This window comes from Pollicipes pollicipes, unplaced genomic scaffold (assembly GCF_011947565.3).
Source record: "Pollicipes pollicipes isolate AB1234 unplaced genomic scaffold, Ppol_2.1 Scaffold_6138;HRSCAF=7277_pilon_pilon_pilon, whole genome shotgun sequence".
Classification (NCBI taxonomy): Eukaryota; Metazoa; Arthropoda; class Thecostraca; order Pollicipedomorpha; family Pollicipedidae; genus Pollicipes; species Pollicipes pollicipes.
The window spans coordinates 21022949-21049860 of record NW_023596818.1 but is presented as its reverse complement, the minus strand read 5'-3'; the positions used below and the strand labels follow the sequence as shown (position 1 = coordinate 21049860).

At 55.2% G+C, this 26912-nt stretch overlaps 3 protein-coding genes across 3 annotated transcripts in view; all 3 read left to right on the top strand.

The window, feature by feature from the left end:
- LOC119105281 (rho GTPase-activating protein 21) overlaps positions 1 to 9988 on the top strand; it is a 28238-nt gene extending 18250 nt beyond the window's left edge. Inside the window, exons 5-18 of the mRNA XM_037228748.1 lie at positions 285 to 416; positions 1177 to 1399; positions 2378 to 2578; positions 2875 to 3016; positions 3408 to 3559; positions 4013 to 4177; positions 4570 to 4731; positions 4988 to 5203; positions 5621 to 5765; positions 6170 to 6285; positions 6538 to 6716; positions 8442 to 8591; positions 8848 to 8981; positions 9904 to 9988. Coding sequence (XP_037084643.1) covers positions 285 to 416; positions 1177 to 1399; positions 2378 to 2578; positions 2875 to 3016; positions 3408 to 3559; positions 4013 to 4177; positions 4570 to 4731; positions 4988 to 5203; positions 5621 to 5765; positions 6170 to 6285; positions 6538 to 6716; positions 8442 to 8591; positions 8848 to 8981; positions 9904 to 9929 — 2143 coding nt within the window. The 3' untranslated portion in view covers positions 9930 to 9988. The remainder of the gene's footprint in view (positions 1 to 284; positions 417 to 1176; positions 1400 to 2377; positions 2579 to 2874; positions 3017 to 3407; positions 3560 to 4012; positions 4178 to 4569; positions 4732 to 4987; positions 5204 to 5620; positions 5766 to 6169; positions 6286 to 6537; positions 6717 to 8441; positions 8592 to 8847; positions 8982 to 9903) is intronic.
- Positions 9989 to 10685: 697 nt separating this feature from the next.
- On the top strand, positions 10686 to 12593 carry LOC119105436 (uncharacterized). Its single transcript, XM_037228901.1, has 4 exons — positions 10686 to 10757; positions 10941 to 11180; positions 11514 to 11732; positions 11960 to 12593. Exons 1-4 carry the CDS (start codon positions 10686 to 10688, stop codon positions 12317 to 12319), a joined length of 891 nt encoding a protein of 296 aa, XP_037084796.1. The 3' UTR covers positions 12320 to 12593.
- A 2009-nt stretch (positions 12594 to 14602) lies between these two features.
- LOC119106364 (ionotropic receptor 25a-like) overlaps positions 14603 to 26912 on the top strand; it is a 42230-nt gene continuing 29920 nt past the window's right edge. Inside the window, 2 exon segments of the mRNA XM_037229990.1 lie at positions 14603 to 14649; positions 17324 to 17397. Of these exon segments, the coding sequence (XP_037085885.1) occupies positions 14645 to 14649; positions 17324 to 17397 (79 nt within the window). The 5' untranslated portion in view covers positions 14603 to 14644.

Here is a 26912-nt window from a genome sequence, read left to right as displayed (position 1 = left end):
AGCGAAACTTACGCGCCAACGGTTGTGGCATTGCTCGTTTCGTGGCCAGAATTAGCTGTCGCTTTGTCTCTTCGTCGCCGGCGCCTGGTATGCCCCTTCACTGGCAGTAACTGTCCTGGAAGTCCTTCCACTGTGGTGCACTGCCTGCGGTTCCTCCTTTCTTGACGTGCCCGCCTTCCCTCGGCCTTCCTTGGCGTCAGTGTCGGGCTGTCGAGAGCAGCGGCGCGCGCGCCCCACCTCCTGCTAATCCTGTGACGAGTGAACCTCTCTGTCTGCACCAACAGTAAGCCGGGCAAGCTCTCCCTGAGCTTTCAGAGCTCTAGGAAGGTCAGCGAACTCCCTCCCAAGGGACGAATCCAAAAACTCCGAAACTTCTTCGAGGAAAAAGCCCAAAACCAGTTGAAGCGACTGGAGCGGTGAGACTTCGGCGCATGCGCATGGCTGTGCTGCTCCCCCTGTCGGTGGCGTCCTATGGTCCGTGACTAGCAGACGGCCTCCGAAGCCCTCCAGAATGGGACGCCATCTGGCTGCGATGCTGCTGACGCCTTCTTTGTGGACTGACCTTTTTCAGACGTCGGTCCATGTTGGAATGCGTGCCAGCTGATTTGTTCGGAGCGACATTGCCATAAACCCCCTACCCACTGGATTTTTTTCGTTATTCACATTAGACGCACAGGCTCAGCTGTGTGGGTCTCCTTAAAAGTTTAGTTGTCTCAAGCGCAATCATAACCCCCCGATTGTGTTCTTCTCCGGCTCCCAGACGTCGTACATACGTTTATAGCCGTTCACGTCATTAGCACACGACACTTCGGCATCGATTGTACCGTGCACACTCGGCGAATGTGATGTCAATGGTCGTACGTTTTTGCACGTTCATTGGACGGTTAGTGTCATCCACTGTACAAATATACCGCGCATGGCCCCGCGCACCGCATCTCCGCCTTCCGCCCCTCCCCAACAGGCGTCCAGAGCTCAGCGCTCTCCTTGCAGCCGGAGCCCTCCGACGTCGGCGTCGGCCCCGAGCCACTCCCCTTGTCGGCCTGGAGCCATTCCCTGTGGCAGCTCCGAGTCACTCCCCGTGGCAGCCCCGAGTCACTCCCCGTGACAGCCCGGCCCCGAGCCAGCGACGGTCCGTCTTGCCCGGCCCCGCACTTACGCCGTTGTCGTCGCCGCCAGGTCCACGTCGATCCGCGCGACCAAGCCATCGTCGCCGACGTGGCCGACGTCGCCGCCGCCGCAGTCGGCGCCGGCCGCCGACGCGCAGCGCGAGGGCTGGCTGCGCGTCAAGCTGGCGCAGATGGACGGAAAGCGCGCGCCCGACCGCTCGTGGCGCGAGCTGTGGGCGGTGCTGCGCGGCGACGCGCTCTCCTTCTACAGAGACCGCAAGGAGGTCAACCAGGTGGGAGAGCCGGCCAACCGCCACGGATAGGGCTGGGAAAGAGACGTTCGACGTGCCTTTTAAGCCCGAGATGGTCAGCGCTGACGGTCGGTGGACACGACATACTGGGTGCGGTGCCTCGATGGCTGTGATGGGAGCGCTGGCTTCGGTTGTGCTGCAGATTGTTGTGGAGTGCAGTGATGGTGCTCTTGCCCTCAACGGGCTCGTTGGTATGCCGAATGTTGCTTCGGGTTTTGGCTCACCTCACGTCTTCGGACAATCTCGTCAATCCCCGCCCGTGGAATGTTTAGTTGCTGTTGTGGACTCGGCTCATGAAAATCCCCTGTGCTTCCCATGCTACGAACACTTGTATGACAACACACCGGCTGATGTAAGGGATTTTGCGCTGTAGACTGCCATAAAACACTAACCAATGGCCGTTGTAAGGCTGCGCTGAACGGCACCTGCAAGCCTAAACATAAACCTTCGTCCGTTTTGGAGTAGCGTCCGCGCAGCCCTGGGTCGTAAAAGTCGTTGGAATTCTGTCGGCGGCTGATGCAGGGAGGTGAACATGACACACGGATGTGATTTGTGCGGCGGTGGCCGGCGGTGGCGGGCGGGGTGCCCGCGGTCGCCGGTCGCCGGTCGCCGGTCGCCGGTCGCCTGCCTACCACTCACCGGCCGAACCACAGTGCGACGGTTGCGCCATCCCCGGATACCGAGGCGTCGGGACTTCTCCGCGCGCCGAGCGAGGCCGGCGCCTGCCGGCTGCTCGGTAGCGTGAGGCTCACGGAGCGTCGAACGTCGCGATTTTGTTGCGCAGTCGGTGCGCCCTATCGCGGTATCATAAAAGGACAGATCGTGTCCAGCGCGGGGGATTCTTCCGGTGCGAAGGCCTCCTCCAGCTTGTCTTGTCTCGCTGCCGCGTGTGCGGCGCCGCTGGCTGCAGTGGCCGGCGGTTGGAGCGGCGAGTTCACGTCCTGCCTGGACCGTCCGCAGACGCCGTCGTCGCTGGAGGAGCAGCCGGTGAACGTGGCGCTGTGCCAGCTGGATTCAGCCGACGGCTACACGCGCCGCAAGCACGTGTTCCGCCTGTTGACACACACCGGCTCCGAGTACCTGCTGCAGACGGAACACCTGCTGGAGCGCGAGGCCTGGCTGGAGGCGCTGCGGCCCGTCTGCCAGGCCCTGGTGGTGCCGGTCAGTGGAGACGCGGCGGGTTGCGGGGCGGCCGCCCTGGCTGGGGACCGGGGCGTGCGGTCCGATGGGACTCGGTGGGGCCGCTTGCACCCTGACGTCTGTCAGTGTGGCCGCGCTATGGTCTGACCGGGGTGGTACTCGTCCGAAGGCCGCATCGGTAGCCTTCCCAGTGCAAAGGCTTCCCAGGCTGGCCGTGAGCATCTGCCGACACTGTTGACGTAATCCGCTGTGAGCATCTGCTGTCCCCGGGGCGACGCTACCGCCCCCGGCTGTCACGGGTTATCCGTGCCTGGCAGGAGGATTCCTCGCGGTCGGCCACCGACTCGTCTCTGCTCAGTCCCACCAGCGGCAAGGCCATGAAGAAGCTGACCAGCCTGCGGCAACGCTCCCCCACCGGTCAGGGGCCCAACGCCAAGACGAGGAAGCCCAGCCAGACACGTACGTGTGCCGCTGCTTGGAGCTGGCAAAGGCCCGGCCGTCAGGTGGTCGCACGGGGGGCAGCAGCTGATCAGTTCTCTCGGCTGATCGCTGTGGTTACGCGATGAGCTTGTAGGTGCATAGTCGTTTCAACGTCAGTGGGCCGTTTTGTAAGTCCGTAAGTGCCCAATAGCGTATGCAGGTGTAGGTAGCTCATCACTAATGTACCTGTGAAAGGCAAGGAGGTTCCCAAGAGATGTGATGACATGTTTAACATCGCCACGTATGTCGCTTTCGCTGAGTTGCCGGTGGGCGATCTCTTCACGCTGCGTGTTTGTCGTGCTGCCCGCGCCGCAAAGCCGCTGCCGTGGTGAGACATCACGTGACCTGACGTGGTCCGGCCCGCCCGCAGCCGACCAGAGCGTGTCGCCCAAGCCGAAGACGTGGAAGGTGCGCATGGCGCGCCAGCTGAAGAAGATGCACGTGGGCTCGCCGCTGGCGCCGGCCGTGCAGGCGGTGCCGGACGGCTGGACGCTGGGCGTGCCGCTGCACCTGTGCCCGCCGGTACGGCCTGCCGCCCCGCCCCGGCCCGGTCTGAACTCGAGCGTGACCCCGGCTCGCCCCAAGCTCATCTCTCGCCGTCTGGCCTCGCTGACTCTGCCCCGGCTGTGCAGGCCCCTCGGCGCCGCCGCCGGCGGGCCGATGTGAGGTGTCGGTAGCCCACCTCCGACCACGCACCAGCTTAGCAAACAACCAGCTGGTCTCAAACGTGTCCCAACCGATAGGCTGGCCTTATTTTGTGGCTCTTGTAGCATTGCCACCATTTTTTTTTATTATGAACGTTGCGTTTTACGTTGTCTCGAAACGGGCGCCACGACGCATGAGCTATTGATCGCTGTCAGCTGTTGGCGTCATCGGCGGCGCGTTCCTTCGCCCCGAGTGACGGTGATGGTCCGCTGGTGCGCCGGCCGGCGGGAACGCGGCCTCAAGCGCCCCCTGGCGCGTCTCTGCCCGCAGTCGACCAGCAACGAGTTGGTGCCGGCGCTGGTGGAGATGTGCACCAGCCTGGTGGAGGAGCGCGGCCTGGACACGGAGGGCCTCTACCGCGTGCCGGGCAACAACGCCGCCATCAAGAGTCTCTCGGAGGCGGTCAACCGTGGCATCCACTCCGTCAACCTGCAGGTGGGCCTGCCGCCGCCGTCGGCGCAGGGCGCTGACCGGCCCTGCTGGTTGTTTCTGATGGTTGACAGATGGGGTTGACAGGTGGTTCTTTTTAATGGTTGACGGGTGGCTGTTTCTAAATGCCCGTTTTCAGTACGTAAGGAGCTTTTGAGTGCTGATTTAAAAGACTGCAGTTAATCGAAATCAGTCACCCAAAGCAGCACGAGGAGAGCGTGCAGACTGATCTGCCCGTCCTCTGCGTGATTGCCGGCCGGCCGCGTGTCCTGTGTTAGAGTGGACTCGAGCCTGGCCTGCCGCAGGCTGGGAGTCTGAGCATGACCCGGCCCGATCTGGAGTCTGACCCGGCCGTCCAGCGGCAGTCTGGCGCAGTCTGACGCAGTCTGACCCGACAGGCCGACCCGCGCTGGACAGATGTCAACGTGATCTCCTCCTTGCTGAAGTCGTTCTTCCGCAAGCTGCCCGACTCGCTGGTGACGATCGAGCTGTACCCGCAATTCATCGACACGAGCAAGATTGAGGACCCCGAACGGCGCAGACTGCAGCTGCGCAAACTGGTCAGTCGGCCGAGCAAGTCGCGGAGATCTTCGTATGTGCGCGCGCGCTTGGGTGTTTAAACAGAAGGGTATCACTTTCTCTGGCCTTGCCGCTTTCACTCGAAGCGTCAAATCTCGTTCTGACATCTCCGATTGTCCCACGGAGCCGGCGCCGTCCGCTGTCACGGCGATGGGATCAGTGACCGGCTCGACCCGGGCGCGGCCCGCCCGCCACGGCGCCGCCCTCACCGCCGCCCGTCCGTCCGCCCGTCCGCAGGTGCAGGAGCTGCCCGACCACAACTACGAAACGCTCAAGTACCTGCTGCGCCACCTGCGCCGCGTCACCGAGCACAGCCACGTGAACAAGATGGACCTGAAGAACCTGGCAATCGTGTTCGGGCCGACGCTGGTGCGCTCCTCCGACGACAGCACGTCCGTGCTCGTCACCGACATGTCGCAGCAGTGCGGCATCGTCAAGACTCTCATCAGCGAGGTGGGCGTGGCATCACGGCAGGGCGGGACCGGCGCCACGCCGGGCGGAGCCTAACGCGCCGGTCAGGCGGGCTGTGAGCGACGCGGGGAGTAGGACGTGGGTCCGAGGCATGACCATGGGTTAGGTCGGTCAGCGTGACTGCTCGTTTTCGGCTGATTCTCCGTGATTGAGGTATCGATGGTTTGTAAACCGCGTCGGAAGTGAACAGGAGGGCTGGGCGGGGACGTTTTCTGGAGTTTCCCTCTCCCCCTGAGGCTGAGCTGTCTGTGGTGTTGTCGTCGGTGGCAGACCACCCCCCGTCACCGCTCGGTTGTCCACACTCTCCCACCACAGCTGGTGACATTCCCGCATTGTGAGCATGTGGCGAGCACGGACATCGCCCGCCACCCGTCCTGACCGGGCCGTGGCCGCCGGCAGTACGACTGGTTCTTCCCGGCGGACGAGACGGACGAGGCGGCCGACGAGCCGCCGCCGCTGCCCGACAGCTCGCCGCCGCTGTCGGCACCCGTGCTGCCGGCGCCACACCACAGCCCGCTCTTCAGCACCGTCCAGCGCATGGACAGTGAGTGACGCCGCCGCCCGAACACGCGGACATTCCCCCGGCCGACGGGCCTCTGTACAGATGCATCGTGTTCCCTACCGCAGTAGCAGATGATGGGAAAAGAAGCGGAGGATGTTGCGTACGCGTAATGTTCCTGGATTAGACCCTCCTGTGTCCGTCTCTCGCGGTGGATGTGTTCGCATTTGTATGAGCACGACTGACAGATTCCGGGACCACTCCGGTGGTGTTTTCACTAGTCCCACGCAACCTCGCGATTTTTTCCGGCGTTTTACGTCGCAGCTGTTTTTGCGGTCTATTGAGGCGTGTGTTTTGTGTAGCGGTGTCTCCAGTGGCACGCGGTAGCGTAGCCGGGCGGCGTCGGCGCGGCCGGCGGGCCCTGACAGGCGCCGGCGCGTCTCTTGCAGGCCAGGGCTTCCCGATGGACCCCAAGGTCATAGCCAGCAGTATTATATTGGCGGCCAGCAGGAAGTCGCAGCAGGCGCGGCCGGCGGAGCAGGAGCCAGCTGACTGCGCGCCGGCGGTACGTCATCTCAGTGCCGCCGTGCCCGGCGCTGCACGGGCGCGCCGTCGTGGCCAGGGCCGGGTTTTACGCGTCGAGCGGACTAGATTTGTTGTCGAGTTGGTCGGTGACACACCGCATGGACTGTAGCCGAGCTGTCGGCGGTGTCGATACTGGCTGGTGAGTGCGACTGGGTGGTCGCGCCCCACAGGCCGTCCGCCGGTGGTGTGACGTCACGTGCGTGTGGTGACGTCACGTGCCGTGGTCCTCCAGGTGGCGGCGCCCCTCGGCGCTCGTTCTTCAGCCTCCGAGTGCAACAACAACCAAATCAAGCGGGCACTTTCTGCCTCGAGCGCAGTCGGCGCAGCTGACGGCGCCGGGCGGGTCCACGTCATTCCGATCCGGCTGGCGGAGGAGCCACCGCAGGCCGCCCAGCACGCCCCGGCCGACGGGTGAGACGCCGGCCCCGGCGGGCGGCGGGGTGGGGCAGGGCACACGGCACAGTCCGGAGCCGGGACGCCGAGCGCTGCCTCTCGGCCTGAAGGCGCTCAATGCAGCGATTGCTGTCATCACGCTCTGGTTTGTTGCCGCACTGGCGTAGCAGTGAGGCAGATAAGTCTTCTGCAGCTGCTGCATTTATTGTCCTGTTGCACGCATTGTCCGATTGACAGTCGTTAGGGTACAGCGTAAGCTGACGGGCCGTGAAAGACCAATGGCTCCCAGTCAACCGCGACCGTGTGATAAAGTGATCTGTGAAAGACCAATGGCTCCCAGTCAACCGCGACCGTGTGATACAGTGATCTGTGAAAGACCAATGGCTCCCAGTCAACCGCGACCGTGTGATGCAGTGATCTGTAAAAGACCAATGGCTCCCAGTCAACCGCGACCGTGTGATACAGTGATCTGTAAAAGACCAATGGCTCCCAGTCAACCCCGACCGTGTGATGCAGTGATCTGTGAAAGACCAATGGCTCCCAGTCAACCGCGACCGTGTGATGCAGTGATCTGTGAAAGACCAATGGCTCCCAGTCAACCGCGACCGTGTGATACAGTGATCTGTGAAAGACCAATGGCTCCCAGTCAACCGCGACCGTGTGATGCAGTGATCTGTAAAAGACCAATGGCTCCCAGTCAACCGCGACCGTGTGATGCAGTGATCTGTGACAGACCAATGGCTCCCAGTCAACCGCGACCGTGTGATGCAGTGATCTGTGAAAGACCAATGGCTCCCAGTCAACCGCGACCGTGTGATGCAGTGATCTGTGAAAGACCAATGGCTCCCAGTCAACCGCGACCGTGTGATGCAGTGATCTGTGAAAGACCAATGGCTCCCAGTCAACCGCGACCGTGTGATACAGTGATCTGTGAAAGACCAATGGCTCCCAGTCAACCGCGACCGTGTGATACAGTGATCTGTGAAAGACCAGTGGCTCCCAGTCAACCGCGACCGTGTGATACAGTGATCTGTGAAAGACCAATGGCTCCCAGTCAACCGCGACCGTGTGATGCAGTGATCTGTGAAAGACCAATGGCTCCCAGTCAACCGCGACCGTGTGATACAGCGATCTGTGAAAGACCAATAGCTCCCAGTCAACCGCGACCGTGTGATGCAGTGATCTGTGAAAGACCAATGGCTCCAAGTTAACCGCGACCGTGTGATGCAGTGATCTGTGAAAGACCAATGGCTCTCAGTAACCGCGACCGTGTGATGCAGTGATCTGTGAAAGACCAATGGCTCCAAGTTAACCGCGACCGTGTGATGCAGTGATCTGTGAAAGACCAATGGCTCTCAGTAACCGCGACCGTGTGATGCAGTGATCTGTGAAAGACCAATGGCTCCAAGTTAACCGCGACCGTGTGATACAGTGATCTGTGAAAGACCAATGGCTCTCAGTAACCGCGACCGTGTGATGCAGTGATCTGTGAAAGACCAATGGCTCCCAGCAACCGCGACCGTGTGGTGCAGTGATCTGGCAGCCAGTCCGAGCGACAATGGCCGGTGATGCAGCTGTGTCCACTGCTGCCGCCGACCCAGACCTGCTACCTCGTCATACGGAGCCGTTGCGAAGCGGGGTGGAGGCGAAGCATCCCCCCTCCCCACTCCCACCGCGTAATCCAGTGGCGCTTCCCGTGCGCCGCCCGCCGTAACCATCCCCCCCCCCCCCCCCCCGTCTCAGTTCGGAGTCATTGCCGTCGTTGGGACGCGCCGGGCCGGACGCGCCGCCGCAGGACGACACGGCCATTCCCAGCTACGCCGGCCTCTCGCAGACCACGCAGGAGCGCATCCGGCGCTTTGAGGAGGAGACCCTGCGCGCCATGCTGCAGAGGTGAGCCGGGGTGCGGCAGGCGCCGGCGTGAGTGGCGGCCCGGGCTGCCGACGTCATGCTCTGCCCATGTCTACTCTGTCTCGTTGGTGGTGGGGTTTTGCGAGATTGCTGTCCCGGCGTGTCTGACTAATGCAGAAGATGGGTCTCATTACTATTGCAATAGTGCTGACCTGGCCGGTGCTGGCCTGACCTGACCTGGCCGGTGCTAACCTGACCTAACCGGTGCTGACCTGCTCGGACGTTCTCGCCGCAACAGGGAAAAGTTGAAGAGTGAGTGCGAGGCTAAGGACCTGGACCTGCAGCGGGCGCGCATCGAGCGAGAGTGGGCGCGCGCCAAACAGGACCTGGAGCAGCCAGACTTCCTGGACGAGCTGGCCGACAACCCGGCAGGTGAGAAGGCGCCGCTGCTGGCCTCCTCCGGTCCGCTCGCCGGGTCGTATTAGGTCTCCGGGACGAGTCGGGCCGTGGGCAAGGTGGGAGGTCTAAAGAGACAATGTCTAACACTGTGCGAACGAGGTGGTGTCATGACAGCTGAAATGGCAAGGCTCTCACTGTGTTTTGTATTTGAATAGGCTGTCTGTCAATGGTTGTATTTCACGTCTTTCGTTATTTGGTTGAGGTGTGGAGTGATTGTTTTCTTACTCGCTTTTCTCTTATTAGGACGCCGCTTGGAAATTTAGCTTGCTCCAGGCTGTTTACGACCACCATACTTTGTTGCTCATTGTACAGACCACAATGGCCTACGGGTGGCCGATTTTTGAAACATGAAAGAGGTTTCAGAAACATTGTACCTCACTCCTAAAATTCCCACGCAACATGCAGAAAGCCAAGGCATGCCGACACAATTGGCGATTTTGTGTGGTGTTGGGCGGTCCGTTGGTTACTTCAGGCTCGGCGAGAAACAATGCAGTCGCCAGCGAGTACACTAATTAGACACGCACTGTGCGACGGCACCTCAGTCTGACTGTGCTCCGTGTCCGACTCGGTGGCTGAGCTGCTCTGGCTGGCCGACCTCGACCATCCGGCCGCACCGATAGCTCTGGCTGTTGTCTCTCCGTGTCCGTGTCTGTCGCCGGCCGTCGGTGCCTGTGCGGCTCGCGCGGCCGTGACGCTCCGTCTCGGTGACGGCCGATGGTGACCCGGCCGCCGCGCGTTCTAGAGTGTGCCCGCACCACGCTGGCGCGCGCACCGAGCCCGCCTCCCGGCCGGCCGGGCGTCTGAGCCGCGCCGCTGCCCGCGCGCCGCCGACGCCCGCTCTGTCCACCTGCGCACCGGTCTATAGCCTGTGTCTCTGTCGCCCTCTGGTGTCTAGGCGTGTGGTACCCTTTTAGCGGGTAGGCCTGGCCGCCGGCCGCCGCTAGCGCCCCTCGGCGGCGTCGCACTGGGCCGGCGCGCCCCAGGTGACGTTACTCACCGCGCCCGCGCCAGAGCGCGCGCGCGCGCCGCTGCCGTGTCTGTTTGTGTGTGGGTGTGAGTGGGTGTGGCTGGTCCGAGACCAGCTTTGTTGCTGCTGTAGTACACCGATAGCCTAGCTGACGCACTCTGACCTGGCTGAACCGATCTTCACTGAGGACCGTGCGCCCGCCCCGAGCTTAGTAGAGCAGCGTTGATGCTCACTGGCTGCCCAATGACATCTCTTTTTGTGTACAGAGGGATTTTATTAAACGTTTGGTTGGTATGAATTTGTGTCCACTAATCGTTACGTTTATTGATATATTGTCGAGTGTGTTTTGTTGTCTTAAATGCACTTTACCGCACCATGAGCGTGCACATAACATATCTCTAACACTACAACGCCAGCTAACATGCGTCTGACCACCGCTACGTGATAATGATTCGTTGCCTTTTTACAAACATTAACCGCATATCCACAAGTCAGCCAGTGGAATACCACTCTGATATATGCCCGGTTTGTACTGCTCTAGATCGGTCTGAGCCGGCTGGCCCTCTCTCGTAACATGGCTCACCTGTTGAGCTCCCGCGCTGTCGTATCTGCCGGTCCCGGCTGCCGCGGCTGGCGGCGCTCCCCTGTGGCTGCTCTGGCGCCGGCGCGGCCGCTGACGCTGTCCGCGTGCGACAGATGTGGCGCGTCACATGGCCGAGCTGGCCGGCCGGCTGCCGGACGCCGAGCGCGAGGAGCGACTCTCGGTGGCCTCGGACGGCTCGGCGGGCTCGCGGCCGCCGCCGCCGCACCCGCCCGCCGCCGCCGCCTGGGACACGCTCAGCTCCGGCTACTCGACCATGTCGTCGGGCACGGGGCCGCGGCCGGGCCGCGCGCGCGCCGACTCGCTGCCGCCGCGCGCCGGCCCTCTGGCGCTGCGGCCGGGCAGCCCGGCGGCGGCGCGCGAGGCGCGCCGCGTCTCCGAGGGCGGCGAGTCGGGGCGCGCGCGCTGGCTGACCTCCAGCGGCCGGCTGTACCGCTCGCCGCGGCCCGTGCGCCGCGGCGGCTCGGCCGAGGACGTAGCCGCCCACCAGAGCCGCAAGGTGGAGCTCAAGCGCTCTGAGATGGCGCTCAAGGCGCGCTCCTTCGACCCGCTCAAGGTGGCGCTCAAGGGCACGCTACGTCGCCGCGGCTCCAGCAAGGAGGAGGTGAGCGCGCGCCAGCCCGCCTGTCCGGCGGCTGACAACCTAGCGGGCGACGATCTCGGTTGTGGTGGCCTCGGCCTGAGCGAGCGTCGCTAGGAGCATGCGGAATGGTGGCATCAGAAACTGTTTGACTGGCTCTTCATGTTCACTGCCGTCAATCTAACGGACGGGGCAGAACTTGCGATGCTAACGTGCTGCGTTGTGAGTGAAATGATGTGACGTAGCGATAGCGTTTCACGGATCAGACGCCTCTCAGCTGCTTGGTTCGCCTGTCCGTTGCGACGCTGCCCTGAGACAGCTCGGCTTGTCCGCCTCACCGCCGGCCCGCTGCGGCAGGACTCGTCGCCGGACACGCCGGCAGCCGAGATGGACGCGCCCGAGCTGTCGGCCGAGGGCTGTGACTTGGTGGCGTCGCTGGTGCAGACGCTAGACCAGAAGCTGCTGGAGCTGGCCGGCCGGCCGGACGCGACCGAGAAGCGTAGCTCGTGGAGCAGCGCTGGCATGTACCGCGACCCGAGCCTGCACCGCAGCTTCAGCGCCAGCAGTCAGCTGCAGGTTAGCGGTCTGGCAGCGCGCGGGGCTGGGGGGGGGGGGGGGCGGTGGCCTCGCCCTGACCTGTGCTATCCAAGTGTAGCTCTGAGACAGGAATGGTCGTGGACGTCGGAGTTGCGGTGAGGTTTGACCGGCACGGGTTCGCGACCCTGACCTCGCCGCGGCCCCTCGAGTCTGGAAGCCTGTTGTCGGGAACGTCATCCGGCACTGACGCCTCGCTCTTGCCGCAGATGATGAACGGTTGCGCGGGCGGCGAGCGGCCGGTCGGCGCGCCGGCGCGCCCCCCGCCGCGCCGCCCGCCCACGGCTGACGCCAAGAAGGGCATGAAGCGCAGCATCCGCGAGCGGTTTGAGCAGCGCGCCGCCGAGCCGACGCGTGCGCGCGCCGCGCACGGCTCGCCGCGCGCGCTCAAGCGTCGCCACACGGTCGGCGGCTCCAAGGACATCGACCGGTTCGTGCGGCTGTTTCTGGCGGCGAGCCGGACGGAGGCGAGCGGCGACGGCGACGGCGCGGCCGTGCGGCCCACCTCCTGCCTGGCGGGCCTGGAGCTGCTGCCGCTGCAGCCGCTGCCGCTGGAGTCGCGCGTCTGACGGCGCCGGCCGAGCGCCGGCCGCCGCACGTGATAGGGCCGCGGCGCCCCGGTCAGGATGCGGCGCGCTGACACCGCTCCGGCCGAGACCACCGCGTCAGTCTTTCGTTACGTATATGGGGTACATCTGTTACTAGTGGAGGCGCGTGCGCGCGCACGGATGGCCGCCGTACAAGCTGGCCGACGGCCAACATGGTGGCCTCCTCATCATCTCATCATACCTAGGTTTTGTACATTGTTAGTGTTAATCGCCAAATAAAAGAATTTTATACCAATGAGAACTGGTGTTTGTTGTGCGAGTTCTGGAAGGTTTCCTTCAAATGCGCTCAACAAATCGTACCTACTGGAAAATCATTGCGTTGCGTCGGGTTCAAAGATCCGGATCCGGACCCATTTCGTCACGCAAGACTGCAAAGTGCGGAACGGATCCGTGCACCGCAGCATTGAGGTTTCTGAAAAACTCCACCAGTGACACCCTTGTCTTCCATCTGAACACTTGCAAAGTTTCGATCACTCAGCAGCCTAGGCAAGTTCTCTATTGACATTTAGTCCGCCTGAAACGGCGGAGTGTCTCCAAATGCTTGTGCTTTAGGTCATAAGGTCAGTAATCATCAGACCCTCTGGAATCCTGAACTTTGCGGGATCCGGGTAGCTCCGAGCTCTGCGCAGCAGGAAGTCGTAGATTGTGGCATGGTCCAGCAGATAGTTTTGAATCCGGGTACCGCGTTGCATTTTCCAGCAGACGATTTGACGGCATATAGATCGCCTATGTGCTCAGGGGTCCTTGGGGCTCGTGATAAAACTTGTTTGATCACATGACGGCAAAAGCGCCGAAGACTGATTCATTGGACAGCCTTTTAAGCCCTTTTCAAGCACTTCTGTCAACACGTCAGCGTGGACAACTTTGAGGAGGTGTCGACCTTACATCGTCCCCGTGACGTCGCGCGGCCTGACCAGCAGACCCGGAGACCCGTGACGGCTCCAGCGTCTTTGACGATCACCCGTGGAGCCGCATCAGCAGTCTTTGGAAGTCGCACACTCACCTGCTATGCCACGCTATGCCTGCTATGCGATGACTAGAGACCTCCGATGAGATCAGTGTTCCCTTCACATAACAGCGGTCATCAAATCTGTTGGACGTGCATCCGCCTGTGGGCACCCACCATTTGCCAAGCCACGGCTGCTTTCCTACCAGCTCGGGTGCATTCAGGTTGTGGGGCTAATGAATACGCATTACTACATGCAGCTTTTCAGTTTCACACAGCTTTACGCAGGATGAGCAGCCTGGTGAGCAATCACCGAGCTTTGTAAGTGTCCAATCGCCTGGCATTGTCTAGATTGCCGTCCCTGCACTCGCATCCTCGCTACGCAACGCTCAGTGGAGCGAGGAAATCACAGAACACCGTAGTTGAACGTAACGACAGCTAGGTTGCGGGCTCCTTTCCTTTTAGTGAATGGCACGCCCAGAGAGATTGACGGGGAGGAAGTGATGTTAGCGATGCACTGGAGATCGTGCAGGGACTGGCCCTCCCTCAATAACCCATGGTAGATCGATGAATTTCACTGATGAAGTGGACCGAAAGCACGACCACACACATTTATTGTAATTCTGACCTTTGGACCTGCACGACTGTGTGCGGATCAAAAACGAATGGCAGTACGCTGACATCAGTTTGTTGGCTCAATTTTCACATTCAGACTCAACTCTCAAGCGTTGAAATGATTAAGACAACATGCAGAATTGCAGACCGTCCTGAGTCCTGTTGCGTCAGTGAATGCTTATTTCCTGAAACGCATCACGGCCAAATGAAGGGGAGATCACAGCGAAGCAGAACTGGCCATTAGTGCGATGAGGTGCCCATTTTTCCTGCAGGTGTACAGGGAACCCGAAGTGCCGCCGGCTTGTTCATGGCTGTGTGGTGTGAATAGCGTACCAAGTGTTCTCAGCAAGTGGGTCGTTAAGATGGCGCGGCCTAATCCATAATTCTGCGAATCCTCCAGAAGCAGCAGCGGCAGCAGGCTGTGCGTGCGTCGAGCTCCTTGCGGCACCACCTCGCCGCGTGTTGATCGCGTTTCCAGGGGCGCCGACGCGTCAAAGGCGGCCGATTTATCCGCCGTCGCGTGTCGGGCGCAACCCTTCAGCCGTGTAAACGCTCGCTAAGCGGCCTTCACTGCGACAATGTGCCGTAATGGCACGGCCGCTTCTCGCGACGCGTGCGGTACGGCCGGTGATCGATAGCCGGCGGTGCCGGCGGCGGTCGCGGTCACTGTCGAGCGGGCGGCCGAGTCAGAGGCACCACACGCGGGGCACCGCGCCGGCGCCGTCATGCGGTGAGAGAGGCTGCCTCCAGGTGTAGGAGTGTAACCGACGTTTCAGAAAGAGCGGGAGCCAATCCAATTTTGTAGTCGATTTTTTCCATGCATCGCTTCTGTATTAGTGATTACTATCCGCAAAAGGCGGCAGGTATGGCCCCCTGCCCCTCCCCCCCCCCCCCTGTTCTACGCCCATGTTCACGTTTGTAGCGCCGCTTGCGGTCTGACACACCTATGTTGAGCCTGCACCGGTTTCGGATCATCGAGTAGTCATCAAGTGATTGCTTTTGTAACCTAGTTCAATGCTTTAATATTGTCCAAGTCTAGTGCTAAGAGCATGCAGTAAGTATGCAAAGCTTTGTGATCGGGGGAGGCATAGCTCAGTTTGAAAACCTAGTTATCGGACCACTGGCGCGCACAATTTGTTGCATAGCGTAAAACAGCATCGCGCGTTCTTACGCCTCCATTAACATTCGCTAATGTTGTGTTTCGTTCGTACACATATGCAGCTACTTTGATAACCGGGCATTTGAACCCGGCGCACTATTTGTGTACATTTGTGCCAGTCAGTTATTACTCATCTGCGAACCGAGATTCGCCAGCCTGTCGGTTGCATCGTCCCACGCCGGAGAGAAAACAGCGGAGTTCCCTCGGGTGCCCGGCGCCTGCACGCCGATGTTAGCGCGCGAAACCCGACTGAGCCCCGGTTGGGAAGCTTCGCATTCCAGGGGTGTTACTGCTGGCTCGGTCAGAGTTCCAGTCTCAGCGCTTGACCCGCGTCCTTTGCCACGAGAGCCTAGTAACTTAAGAAAGTAACTGTTATGTCCTTGAAGAGCAACAACACTGTTGCTGTTCCTTTGTACTTTGTTTGACGTTAATGTCGCTTTCATGACTGCAGCCATTTGACGCCTTTAATGTCGAGTAATTGCCCGTGGCGTATCTTCTCTTCCATGAGGCGGTTGATCGTCTTTGGACGCCCGTTGACATAATAAACACGACGTACCAGCGTTTGTGTACGTCGTCTTTAAAAGTATTCAAAACAGATCGGTACATTTGTCCCTTCAATTCATCCTGAGGTTCAACAGCGCGGTTTCGAATGTAGCGGGCTGTTATATATATATATATATATATATATATATATATATATATATATATACATGTATATGTATATATGTAGTGCGCTTTGATGTCTAGGTTTCAAATGCACGACATAGATACGGTAGAGCAGTATTTTTTTCCGAGTGCTGTAAAAACTTAGCGTTATGTCAAAACCATAAAGTGTTGTCTTCACATGCCACTTGCTTCCAAATGAGTGGTAAATTTGCCATATTATACCTCTACATGAATGTCTTCAATCAATAAGTCCACATATTGCAGAAATAGTTGCGTTGCAGATGATGTTAGTTTTTTTTGGTTAAATGCTATTTGTGTGTCGAATTCCCGCAAAAGCAAAGGCTTCTAGGTTGAAATTTCGGCTTCTTTTACCACAGATCACACATAATATGCGCACTTTTCCAAATGTCACCTGTGTTCAACGTCTCGAATGGGAATGGAAATCGAAATGAAAAATAATAATGTCAGTTATTACGAATGTGCCGAATGTTTTGTTCGAATTAGCCATCATCGTACGTTATTCAATATCCAACATAGCATTGCAAGGTCGCTGTTCATATGGAAGCCCATGGTCTGGCAAAGTCGAAAATGAATCCATTTTGCAGCACGTCGCTTGGTTGATGCAATATGCAGAAACAGACACCACTTCCCGGTCTTCAAACCATATATTTCAGACGTACGCTTTAAAGTAAACCAAGAAAGATGTGCTTGATATTTAGTAAAAAAAGACCTTGAGCTGCTGTTTTCTCGGCGTTATGAACGTAGTCCTCGAGATGACGTTAATCGACCTCCAGTATACCATGGGTGCTGGCTAATCGAGTTACAGAGCAAACATTGGTTACATTCTTAAGACTCTGTTTTAAACTTGAACACTTAAACCTCTGTTTGCACCATTATCTCACTTAATCAGCACCTTCGGGTGTATTGGAAGTCGATCATTGTCAGATGAAAAAGACGATGCAAAACGAGACTGATTTTAGAAGCCTGCATAGCGCGGTCTTTCATGTGAGGGACAACTTTTGCTATGCTGCGGTGATGCACATATGTTGCAGATGATGCGATGCTTATTGGTCATGTCACAGGAGGCATCGAATCATTTATTCGCTATCGTTATTATCGTTATCATGATCAAAAATATCCATGTTCAAATTTGGCTCTTAACGCCCTCGGTCGCACATAACATGCATTGGTTTTCGAACATGATGAATGGGTCGAATGTCTCGAATCGGCTACTAACTTTTTGCTCGTGCACAGGTTATCGTTGAACAACGATAGCCAGTTCACGTTTAAAAATTGCAGCATTGCATAGTTGCATGGACCAGGTACTCCAAATGCTGCAAATAATTGTCCCGGAAATTCCACGCTGACAAAGCTGCTTGATGACTCTGCTCCCATATCCTGGCTCTGCCAAACCGTTCACCACCTCTGCCGTTTCTTTTCTTTGTACGACCGCACCAGAGTACAAAGTCTTGAAATATAAAACCTATGAAGCAGGGAGGCATCCTAGATCATTAACTTTACCAACTTTCGTTTCTCTGAAGCGAACGCATCACGTATCGTTCTGCTGGTCTCGTTTCAGGTCATACAAGCTTATGATAGTGGTGCTAACTGCCAGCCAAGCCTACCTGTCTGCTGCCCAGACCGTAAAGCCATGTGAGTACATAGCCTGCGTAAGTATTTTCGGTAATACCTCTACAGTCCACATCACTCACTTTTGAGAGCAGGAGCACCGCCGAACTATGCTAAGCCAACCCGAGAGAATTCAAGCCAAACCAGGCCAAGCCAAGCCAAGCCAAGCCAAGATAAGCCGAGCCGAGCCGAGCCGAGCCAAGACGAGCCGCGCCGTGCCGAGCCGACTCGAGCAGAGCCGAGCCGACCCGAGCCGAGCCGAGCCGAGCCGACCCGAGCCGAGCCGAGCCGAGCAGAGCCGAGCCGAGCCGAGCCGAGCAGAGCCGAGCCGAGCCGAGCCGACCTGAGCCGAGCCGAGCAGAGCAGAGCCGAGTCGGCCGAGCCGAGCTGAGCCGAGCCGAGCCGAGCCGAACCGGGCCAGACAAACTTTCGAACCGGCCACGGAATTGTCGCCGTAATCAGTGCACATAAGGAAAGGTAAATTCGTAAATTCGTTGTTCGCCATTCATAAGCACATCAGTGTCCAAACATTGCATTCTTCCACCGTAGCTAGGTGCCACTGGGCTTTTTCTCAAAAGAGCTTCTGATTTGCATGCTTTATGCTTTAAACAGTCGTAATCGTGCAAAATATACGCCCTTGATCATCAACGTCGATCAACAATCGCTTGGCCGCGGCTCCTGCCGTGGCCATCAGTAATTACTCAAATGGAGAAGGACAGCCGTCTTGCAATCTATGGTGCTACAGCGCAAACACGAATGGCGATGGCAGGCGTTCTTGCTGCATAATTAAGACAGATGCTGCGGGGGAATTTAAAGCATTCCCTACGGTGTTAATGCTGTTTGATAGTATTACTGCGAGTGCCTGGAATACGGCCAAGGGTCAAAGCTGGCGGTCATCAAGGCTTCTCAGATATTTTTTCATGCAACACACACATATGGAATAGAAAATTCGGCCGAGTTGCGGGACATGTCTCCTCTATACCACGTGGTGGGGCATGTATAGAAAGCCGTAGGCCACGGTGAACGAGTGCGCGCCCTTACCGGCATTTTGTGCTTTTTTCGTGGTCTGCACACCACGGAGCGTGGGTCTCTTTGGCACGGGCTGTCTCTGAGCTGCCAGAACTGAGGTGTGCTGCACGTAAATTCTGTTACCGATTTTACGCAGATTTTGATCGGAAGATTACTGAAGTAAATCAAGATCAGCTTGCGCGAAGAAGTGCCAAAATGGTAAGATGTATCCCATGGTGATTGAGACTAGCACCCAAAAGTTGGCGAACTTCATTATTCGATGAAAAGAAAACTGTGATTCCTTAAACGATCATTTCAACCAGAGTTGCCGCCGACGAACGAGAGTGCCAATTGTGTGGAGCGAACTTTTGCACATAGCTCCATACCACTATGGTGCGAATGCTGCGCCGCGATGTTTGATGGACCGGCCGGCCACGTTGAAGAAAAAAACTGCAGGAGCGCAAAATACAGCGTAAGCGATCGGATACCACACAATCAGTGTGGTAACCGACGCACAAATCGGAAGATGTGCAGCAACGTCCGACGCATGTCATGGCAAATTTGAGGTGGGTGCAGCCAATGCATAGCCTTGGCCCAGTCGGTGTGACGCGAAATGCCGCATTTTTGGGGCAGATGGGACGACTGCGCCCCTTTCAGGAGTGACTGACCCTCAGCTGTTCATCACATGGCCATACATGCACCACTGGCAGGAACAATCCCGCCAGATATCTTAAAGTCGCTCTGAAATATTCTAGGCAAGTCTGCGTTTAAGATATTTGGTCATGCTTTTTGCGACATCGAAATGTTACCAAAACGTCACCTCCCAATTTATTTCAATTAGTATGTGCTTACTGCGAGAAGGCTCAAAAGTGCAGGAAAAATCCACCTCTAGATCCCTCCAGCTCGGGTCTCAACGACACATCACCAACTCAGCCTGACGAAGGAGAGAACAGACAACATCAGGGTAGCTCGATGCGGGCACCCACGTCGTGTACACGAATACGAGGCGTGGATCAGCTGACTTTGCCCCTTACTGCTGGCTCAGTCGAACGTATGACAAATGAAACACCTGCCATGGAAATGCTATAAGGAACACAGGCTGGTTGCAACAATGCTGTTAATTGTGCTGGCTGTTCAGCGGTCATGAGATTACATTTATATACGCCTTCTTGATGGCCAGTGAGCTCGCCCACGCAGGGGCGCAGCCAGGGTCTTGGCGATGTGGGAAAGACACATGGTTTACATACGGCCCCCCCTTGTCAAAGCACCCTAAAAACAAAAAAATGCAACGAATGAAATACAGGATTTTCCCACTTGATTTTGAGGGGTGCGATTTTCTTCGTTGTGTTTCCATCTTTGTCATAAACTGAAACAAAAGCCAAAAACCACCGGAAAATACAATTCTGCTTTTATTTTAAAGTCAGAGAGCTTAAGGAACCATATTCTGACGGTGTTCTTCATTAAAAAAAATGCTTCAATGGAGTTTTCTAAGCCAGTAGCACACAGGAACTGCGCCTAATTTTTTTCTGGGCTGCACACAGATTTGTGAGAATAGGTGATAGTGGACGTAGGTTGTAGATCGAAATAAGGTCATAAATTTGCATTGACATGACAAGCTCATGCTCGTCTAGAAGTGTTCAACCTTTGTTCAGAATCGAAAAGTTGAAAATTTTTATTTCAGTTCTGACCTTGCATGCTCGCAAGTCCGAACAACAACGCAGGCTCCCGGCGTTGCAGTCTCCAGAGGCCGCGCGGCGTTGGACCACGGTTTACGTGGGACAGTGGCCAGCGGGTGGACGAAAACTATAACGCTTTTGAAAGAAGCGCTTTTCAGCGATTTAGGATGTCTATTCGTGCGTTTAAAAGGCAATTCGAGAGTACGTCTCACATGTGCATTTATAGATTTGCAAGTGAAGGGGATTAACGGAGAGGAACGGAGTGTTACTGCACTGTGTCCAGGTGGTGGACTTTATTGATGGAACTAGGCAAGAAAAGATGGAATCTCTACTTTCGTGTTTCCCTCAGTTGAGGGAACAGTATGAAATGATAGGCTTAAACATAAGCCCAGCCTATTCCTCCGAACGGTTCCGAGTAATTTCAAAAACGTTCGAGATTATTATTGCATGACGGCTGTTCTTCAGGCGCCCACTGCTCGGTGTTACCACGACTCCGGGTGGCCGGATGGATGCCCTTCGCTCGGGTGGGGATCAGCTTGGTCTCCCTGAGATCTCAGGAAGTAAAAGGGGTAGAGACAAGACACCAAATTCACACGGTGCGGTGCCCTGTACGTAAACTCACTTAAGTCAAAGTTTGAGCCTCGTAGGTGATACACCTTTGGGTCAAATAAGGTCAAAAAGGTCAGTCTTCAAGTTGGTCTCCAATGTGTCCTCAGAACCTAGGTACCTGCTCTAAGCAAAGTGTCACATGCTCACTCAAGGTCATTGAACTTGCTTAGCTTTCGAAGGTCATGGTGACCAAAATCGTAGAAGGCTGCTTTGAGTTTTGCATTTGAATAAGCCACGAAGATAAAGCTAGACAGCATGTTCCTAAAAATGAAATGGTGACCTGGGTCATTTTAGGTCCGTGACCTATTCTGACCTGTAAGAAGTCCATGCAAGATGTGTTATGCGGTTCCTGCCATAATCCATTCGAAATGAGCACCAGGAACTTTCGCAGACAGCAAGCCCTAAAGTAATAAAACAGGATGGTCTTGACCTTGGTCTGACCTTCATATATGACCCTAGGTCAATGGAATTTGGTCATTTAATTGTTCATTTAATCAGATTGAACGATTCTCTTGAAACTGACTTCGCTGAATCCATGGTCCGATTTTGACCTGCTATAGATCAATAAACTTACAAGGCACATCCAATTTTTGGCTACCACACGATCCGCCATTCAACTGTCTACAGCTAAGCAATGTTTGGTGCGGCTACACCATGCTGTTCGGGAAACATTCCAGAAAACCCTCGAGGCCGGGGTCAATTTGATCCCCGCCCGAGCTTGTTTTAAAAGGAGTATTCCACATTTTTAAGTATTTGCCTATTGTTACATCGCACGCGCGCGATTTGATCAGCGATGCCATAATTTGTTTGCACTCAGAATTTTTATTTGAATTACCGAACCTGCGGGAGAAATCTTATCTGACTCTCTGCTCACCTCTATGAAAGCAATACACTTAATTTGCCTTACTTTTCAACGTGTGTGTTCCGTAATCTTGCAACACACCAATGTGTCAACATGTTTCTGTAATAAATGTTACGAAAGCTTGAAACGCTCTGTCTAAGCAAAAATTTGCGAACGTGAAGCTATTATCCCACAAGTTCAATGAAACGTTATAATATAAATTTGGTTTTTCCCCTATCACGTCTAAGACAGTAGCTCTTTTAAGGCGCACTTCAGCTTTGGGGATAGGAGTACCACATGATCCATGTGACGCACTGGTTCGAACTTCAGCCAACCAAGTTCTCGGCAACAGGTTTGTGAACGTTTGTGGTTGGCCCGCGGGCCAACCACAAACGTTCTCGTATTCGCACCAGTATAGGTGCACACGCATGAAGAAGAGTTGTGCACGTATGCGTACGAAGGAACGCGATGCGAATAAATGCGATGCAAAGCTTTATCCGGTCACAATATCTTACCTTCAAACAAGCCGGTAGCCATAAGTTCGGCCAGTCGGCTTCAACGGCTCGACGAATTCACCGCATGGGTGGCGGTGAGGCTTTTCTACGTGATCCTACATTTTGTTTGAGGTTACGGGTGCTTCGACTGCAGTGGTCATTTTGCTCTGCTCTTCTGTTGGCCGACGGAGTTTATCTCATACGCAAAATCCCAAGCCTCCATGTTTTCACTGGTTTGGAATACTTTGAAAACACGTGTTTACGCTGGGGTGCGACGTAATTTACGTCGCTGAAAGGGGAGTTGACTCTCTCTTGGAGAATCTCTTAGATTTCATTGCATTGGAAAGAATCCCCAGCTCCGAACCATGGTGTACATGCACACCACAGGGGTGTAGGTAGGCGTAGACTATTGTTCTTCGCACAATCATGAGCTCACGCCTCAGCTCCGCGCTCCATTGCATTGTTGACCCCCCCCCCCCCCCAAATCAGCAGTTTAAATCCTGGGGCCCACATCAGACTCCCCCCACGTTCGACCAGCCGGATCGGCCAGTTGCCCGCCCCCCCCCCCCTCAGCGGCTAGCCGTTTGATTGACCGCTAGCCGACTGGCAGGAAACCAGCATTGGCTGGAACAACGAGGTTTACGCCAGCCGACTGGCTTTGTCTCAGAATGCGCGGGGAATGCCTTCCAAGGTGATGTCTCACCCTCTGAAGAGGATGGTGTTTGAAGGACATCAAGCTTTACGCTCGGACAAAGTATCTGGACTCGTTTCTGAAATCCCGATCTTACCTCTCGTTGGGTGTCCCATGATGTCCTACTTCCCTCTTGACATATTCACGCCTCCCCAATTGCACACATATCGCTTTTATCTTTATGGATTAGGTTGAATATGGGAAAACGAATGGCACGCGACATGACCATTGGCTGGTCTTGGGCGCCAAGAGCCATCGGACGCCCTAATCGAACAACACGATGAATTCGGAATGATTTAGTACATTTTTGATGAGGGCCATAAAAGGCGGCATTGTAAAATATCAGCACTGGCCTAGCTTATTTGGTGACTTTGAAATGCTGCCTGATTGGCACCAAAACACGCGTGTTAAAGTTTGCCCCTGCCTGCTCTGATACCAAGTGTGGCGCGCATACGTCAAAACAAAGCACAACAAAATGACGCCTTTTCGCTCTTTACGAGGCTATTTTACGGGCATTTGATGACACCAGACGTGAATATTCACTCGCTGGACAGTGGAAAATTGCAGACTGTGCAACCTATGTGTGTTTACGCGACGGCCACGGGTGTCGATTTATATTCTATTGGTGGGCCACTACCCCCCCCCCCCCCCCCCTCCCTCTCCCTCCCATGTCCAGTTGCTCCACCACGACCAGCTTGCTTTCTGAAGCACAAGTATTAGCAAGGCATTAAAAATGGCAGCTCGAAATTACATCACTTTTAAAGGAGCGTTTCCACCACTTATTTGTAACAGGAATAAAGGAAGTGCAAATTACGATATCATGTTCAGTTGAGCGCAGCTGCCCCAACTAACCACCCTTTTATAGCTTCACGGCCGTACGCTGTTTACTTCAGTATCTTCTGTTCTTCCTGCATGTTTCACGTTTTCATTTACACGATTGACATGAGTTGTTGACTCTGGCCCAGCTTCATGCAGCTGCCTGAGTGTTTATGGATTGTTCAGCAATGTTTCAGGTTTTACAGACGGCAGCAAGTTGCATTAGTTTGCCAAGTCGTCTTGTAGGAAATTGAAAAACAAACCGGTCGAATATCAACACCCAAAAATGTGACCAAGTTATTTGCCGTTTTCGTGCGACAGAACCCCTGAAGTGTGCCCACCTTCACTTCGATGTGAATATTTGATGGAACAGTTGCACTGACGAAAACCTGACGATCAACACCAGCCGCTTTAACCGATATCGGTAATCGTCCGACAATGATCGCCAAAACAACACCAGTCGTGTCGAGCATGCCTAAGGCGGGTGCTGCGCAGTAACCCCACTCTCCCTTGCAGCTACCAGCCGGAAGTTGCCATGACATGCTTTAATAGTTACGTACACCAACTTACACACTTTCTCTAAAAGCCATACACGTCCGACAAACAATGTCTGAAGCAAAATAACAGCAACCATACGCCGATTACCGAAACCTGGTTTCGACGACAAATGCCAAACAAGACGACTAAGATGCCTTTATGTGTATATATATATATATATATATATATATGTATATATACATATATATATATATATATATATATATATATATATATACATACATATATATATATATGTATATATACATATATATATATATATATATATATATATATATATATATACATATAATATTAAATTATATCTTACATTATATTATGCATATTTAGATCTTTTAGAGCATGTAAAATCTTGTTTTAGGTTATGGAGGATTATATTTTTCTCTCTCAGACGCCCCCCCCCCTCCCCTCCAATCCTGTCTTGCGAAACACGCCTCTGTGGTGGAGGCTCAAGGACCGTGACATGCGACGGATTTGTCACCAGATTACTCCAGTGTCAGCTCTTGGAGAGAGCCCATTTCCCAGCAGGAATAAGACCGGAGCCCACGATTTGCACTGATCGGACCCCTGAGTCAATGAAGAGCCCTCTGTCTCGGCAAATGACCCTACACCGCCTAACAATGGTTCTATTTTTACAAGGGACCCAAATGCTTGATTGAGGCGCACGGAAGGCGATCTGTAGGTTACGTTAAGGACCCCGACCCCCAAGGACGAGCCGTCAAACACCAAACAATTGGCTCCGTGTCGGCTGAGCCCCGGGAACCCACCTCCCAAGCAGGGGCAAGGTCAGCACCCGCGATTAGCATTCGCCGGGAGTTCGGGACCCCTGGCACAACGAGGGTCCATTTGTCAGCCAGGGGCCAACAGTGCCTAACGGAGGGTTCTGTGTCGGCTAGGAGCCCCGATTCGGCCCAGGGAACGTTTGCTGAACAGGGCCAAGGACGGGGCCCCGAATGCCAGAGGACCTCTCACGTTGATTGGGCCGTCTGACAATGAAGGGAGGTATGAGACCTTTGATGAGAATAACCAATGAGACGATGAAAAGACCCTATGTCAGTCAAAGCTCCCAGTACCACATAGGCTCTCCACCCCAATTCAGCCAAGGGCACGTTGCGTCGAATTGGAGACTGTGCTGATTATGTGACCACCTGCGGCGATGAGGCGTCTTGTTGCGTCAATGAAGGCTCTCGTGCCGATCTGAGGCCAGGTGCTCGTGTCAGGCGACCTTCGCCATCAGCCAGGTGATTAGAGGAACTCTAAGGTCCTCAATGATTGGTCCCTCTGAGGGCTTCCGTATAGATCAGAGGACACAACCTCTGTATCGTTGGCATGACAACCGGCAGGCACACGCACTCTAACGCAATGGCCGTTTAGTCTCTGACTGGAAAATAGAATGCCCCCCCCCCTCCCCCTCCCCCTCCCAGTGTTCTACCCACTGGGCTTATTGCTCGAAGAGGCTAAAGGGGTTTCGGTAGTGCTCAATAGGGCAGATAAAGATGAGGTAAAATGTGGCAGGAGGCCACCACAAACGAGTACGAATAAGGAAGGACACCAATGGCCGGGGTTGCAGTTTTCACCGAAACAAGCGGCGTTGGCTGCTGCAGTTAAAGGGAGTGTCCCACCTTCGGGGCATATTGAAAAAGACATACTCTGGTGAAACCTCAGAAGTAATTATATCTAATTACAACACTGGGTAATGCCATTGCAGCACCGCCAACTGGTAATACCGATATCAATTTCAATTTTTCCTAGCCCAAATTACGCTGTCCCCGCTTTGTACTAGCACTACCGAGTACTACTACGCTTGTTTCCTACAGTCGCGACCACCGTCTTGGCAATGACCGTGCGCACCACTACTGGTGCGAATACAAGAGCGCCTGTGATTGGCCCAGCAGGCGAGGGCCTGATATCGGGAAGTTGGTTGAAGTGTGAACCGGTGCGTCACATGGATCATGTCATTCTCCCATTCCCAAGCAGAAGTGCGCCTTGAAAAGAAACACTGGAAAACGCCCCAGGGCTAATTTAACGCCATAGTATAACATTTCGTTGGGTTCACGGAATAATGACTTCATGTTCGCATATCTTGTTATCTAAACAGAGAGTGTTTCAAACTTTCGTAGCATTCATTACACAAATATTCTGACGTATTATTGAGTTGAAAACATTACAAATACAGAACATACCTATACGTTAGAAAAGCAAGGCGAATGAAATGTATTGGTTTCGGTTGGTGAGCAAAGAGCCAAAGGAGTTTTCTCCCCGAGGGTCGACTACTTCAAATCAAAATTCTGAGCTACATTCAAAGGATTTCAAGAAAATTGGCATCGCCGATCAAATCGTATACGTCTGATGTAACAGTAAGTGAAAAGCGCAAAAAGGGGGCATGCTCCCTAACAGCACCGTTGCTGTGGTGACTGGGCATGTGTGAATTAGTGAACGCTCCGAGTGGGCCGGGTCATGTTCCCACCCCTAATCCTTGCACGCCTGGCCATGTTCATTTTTCAGAGCGAACGAACAAAAGATATTGACGATGAGCTGGACTTTCTGACGCGAGCTCAACTTTCGCTAAAAATGGATGTGACAAATTGCTGGCTGGTAATGGACACTGACGTAACACACCACGGACAAAGGTGTACTAATGGCTGTATTGTCTCGTTCCGCTGACCGGCAAACTATGCCGGCGCTCGCCGAACCGACACCAAAAACCATTACGCTCAGCCATCGCAACATGTATGGGCTCAAGGTTTGCTTTGCGTGGCACTTAGCTAATTGCACAGGCGTATATTATCATGTCATCAGCCAAATTCCAATCAAATGAATTAAACTCGTGGATTTTCGTCTTCAGC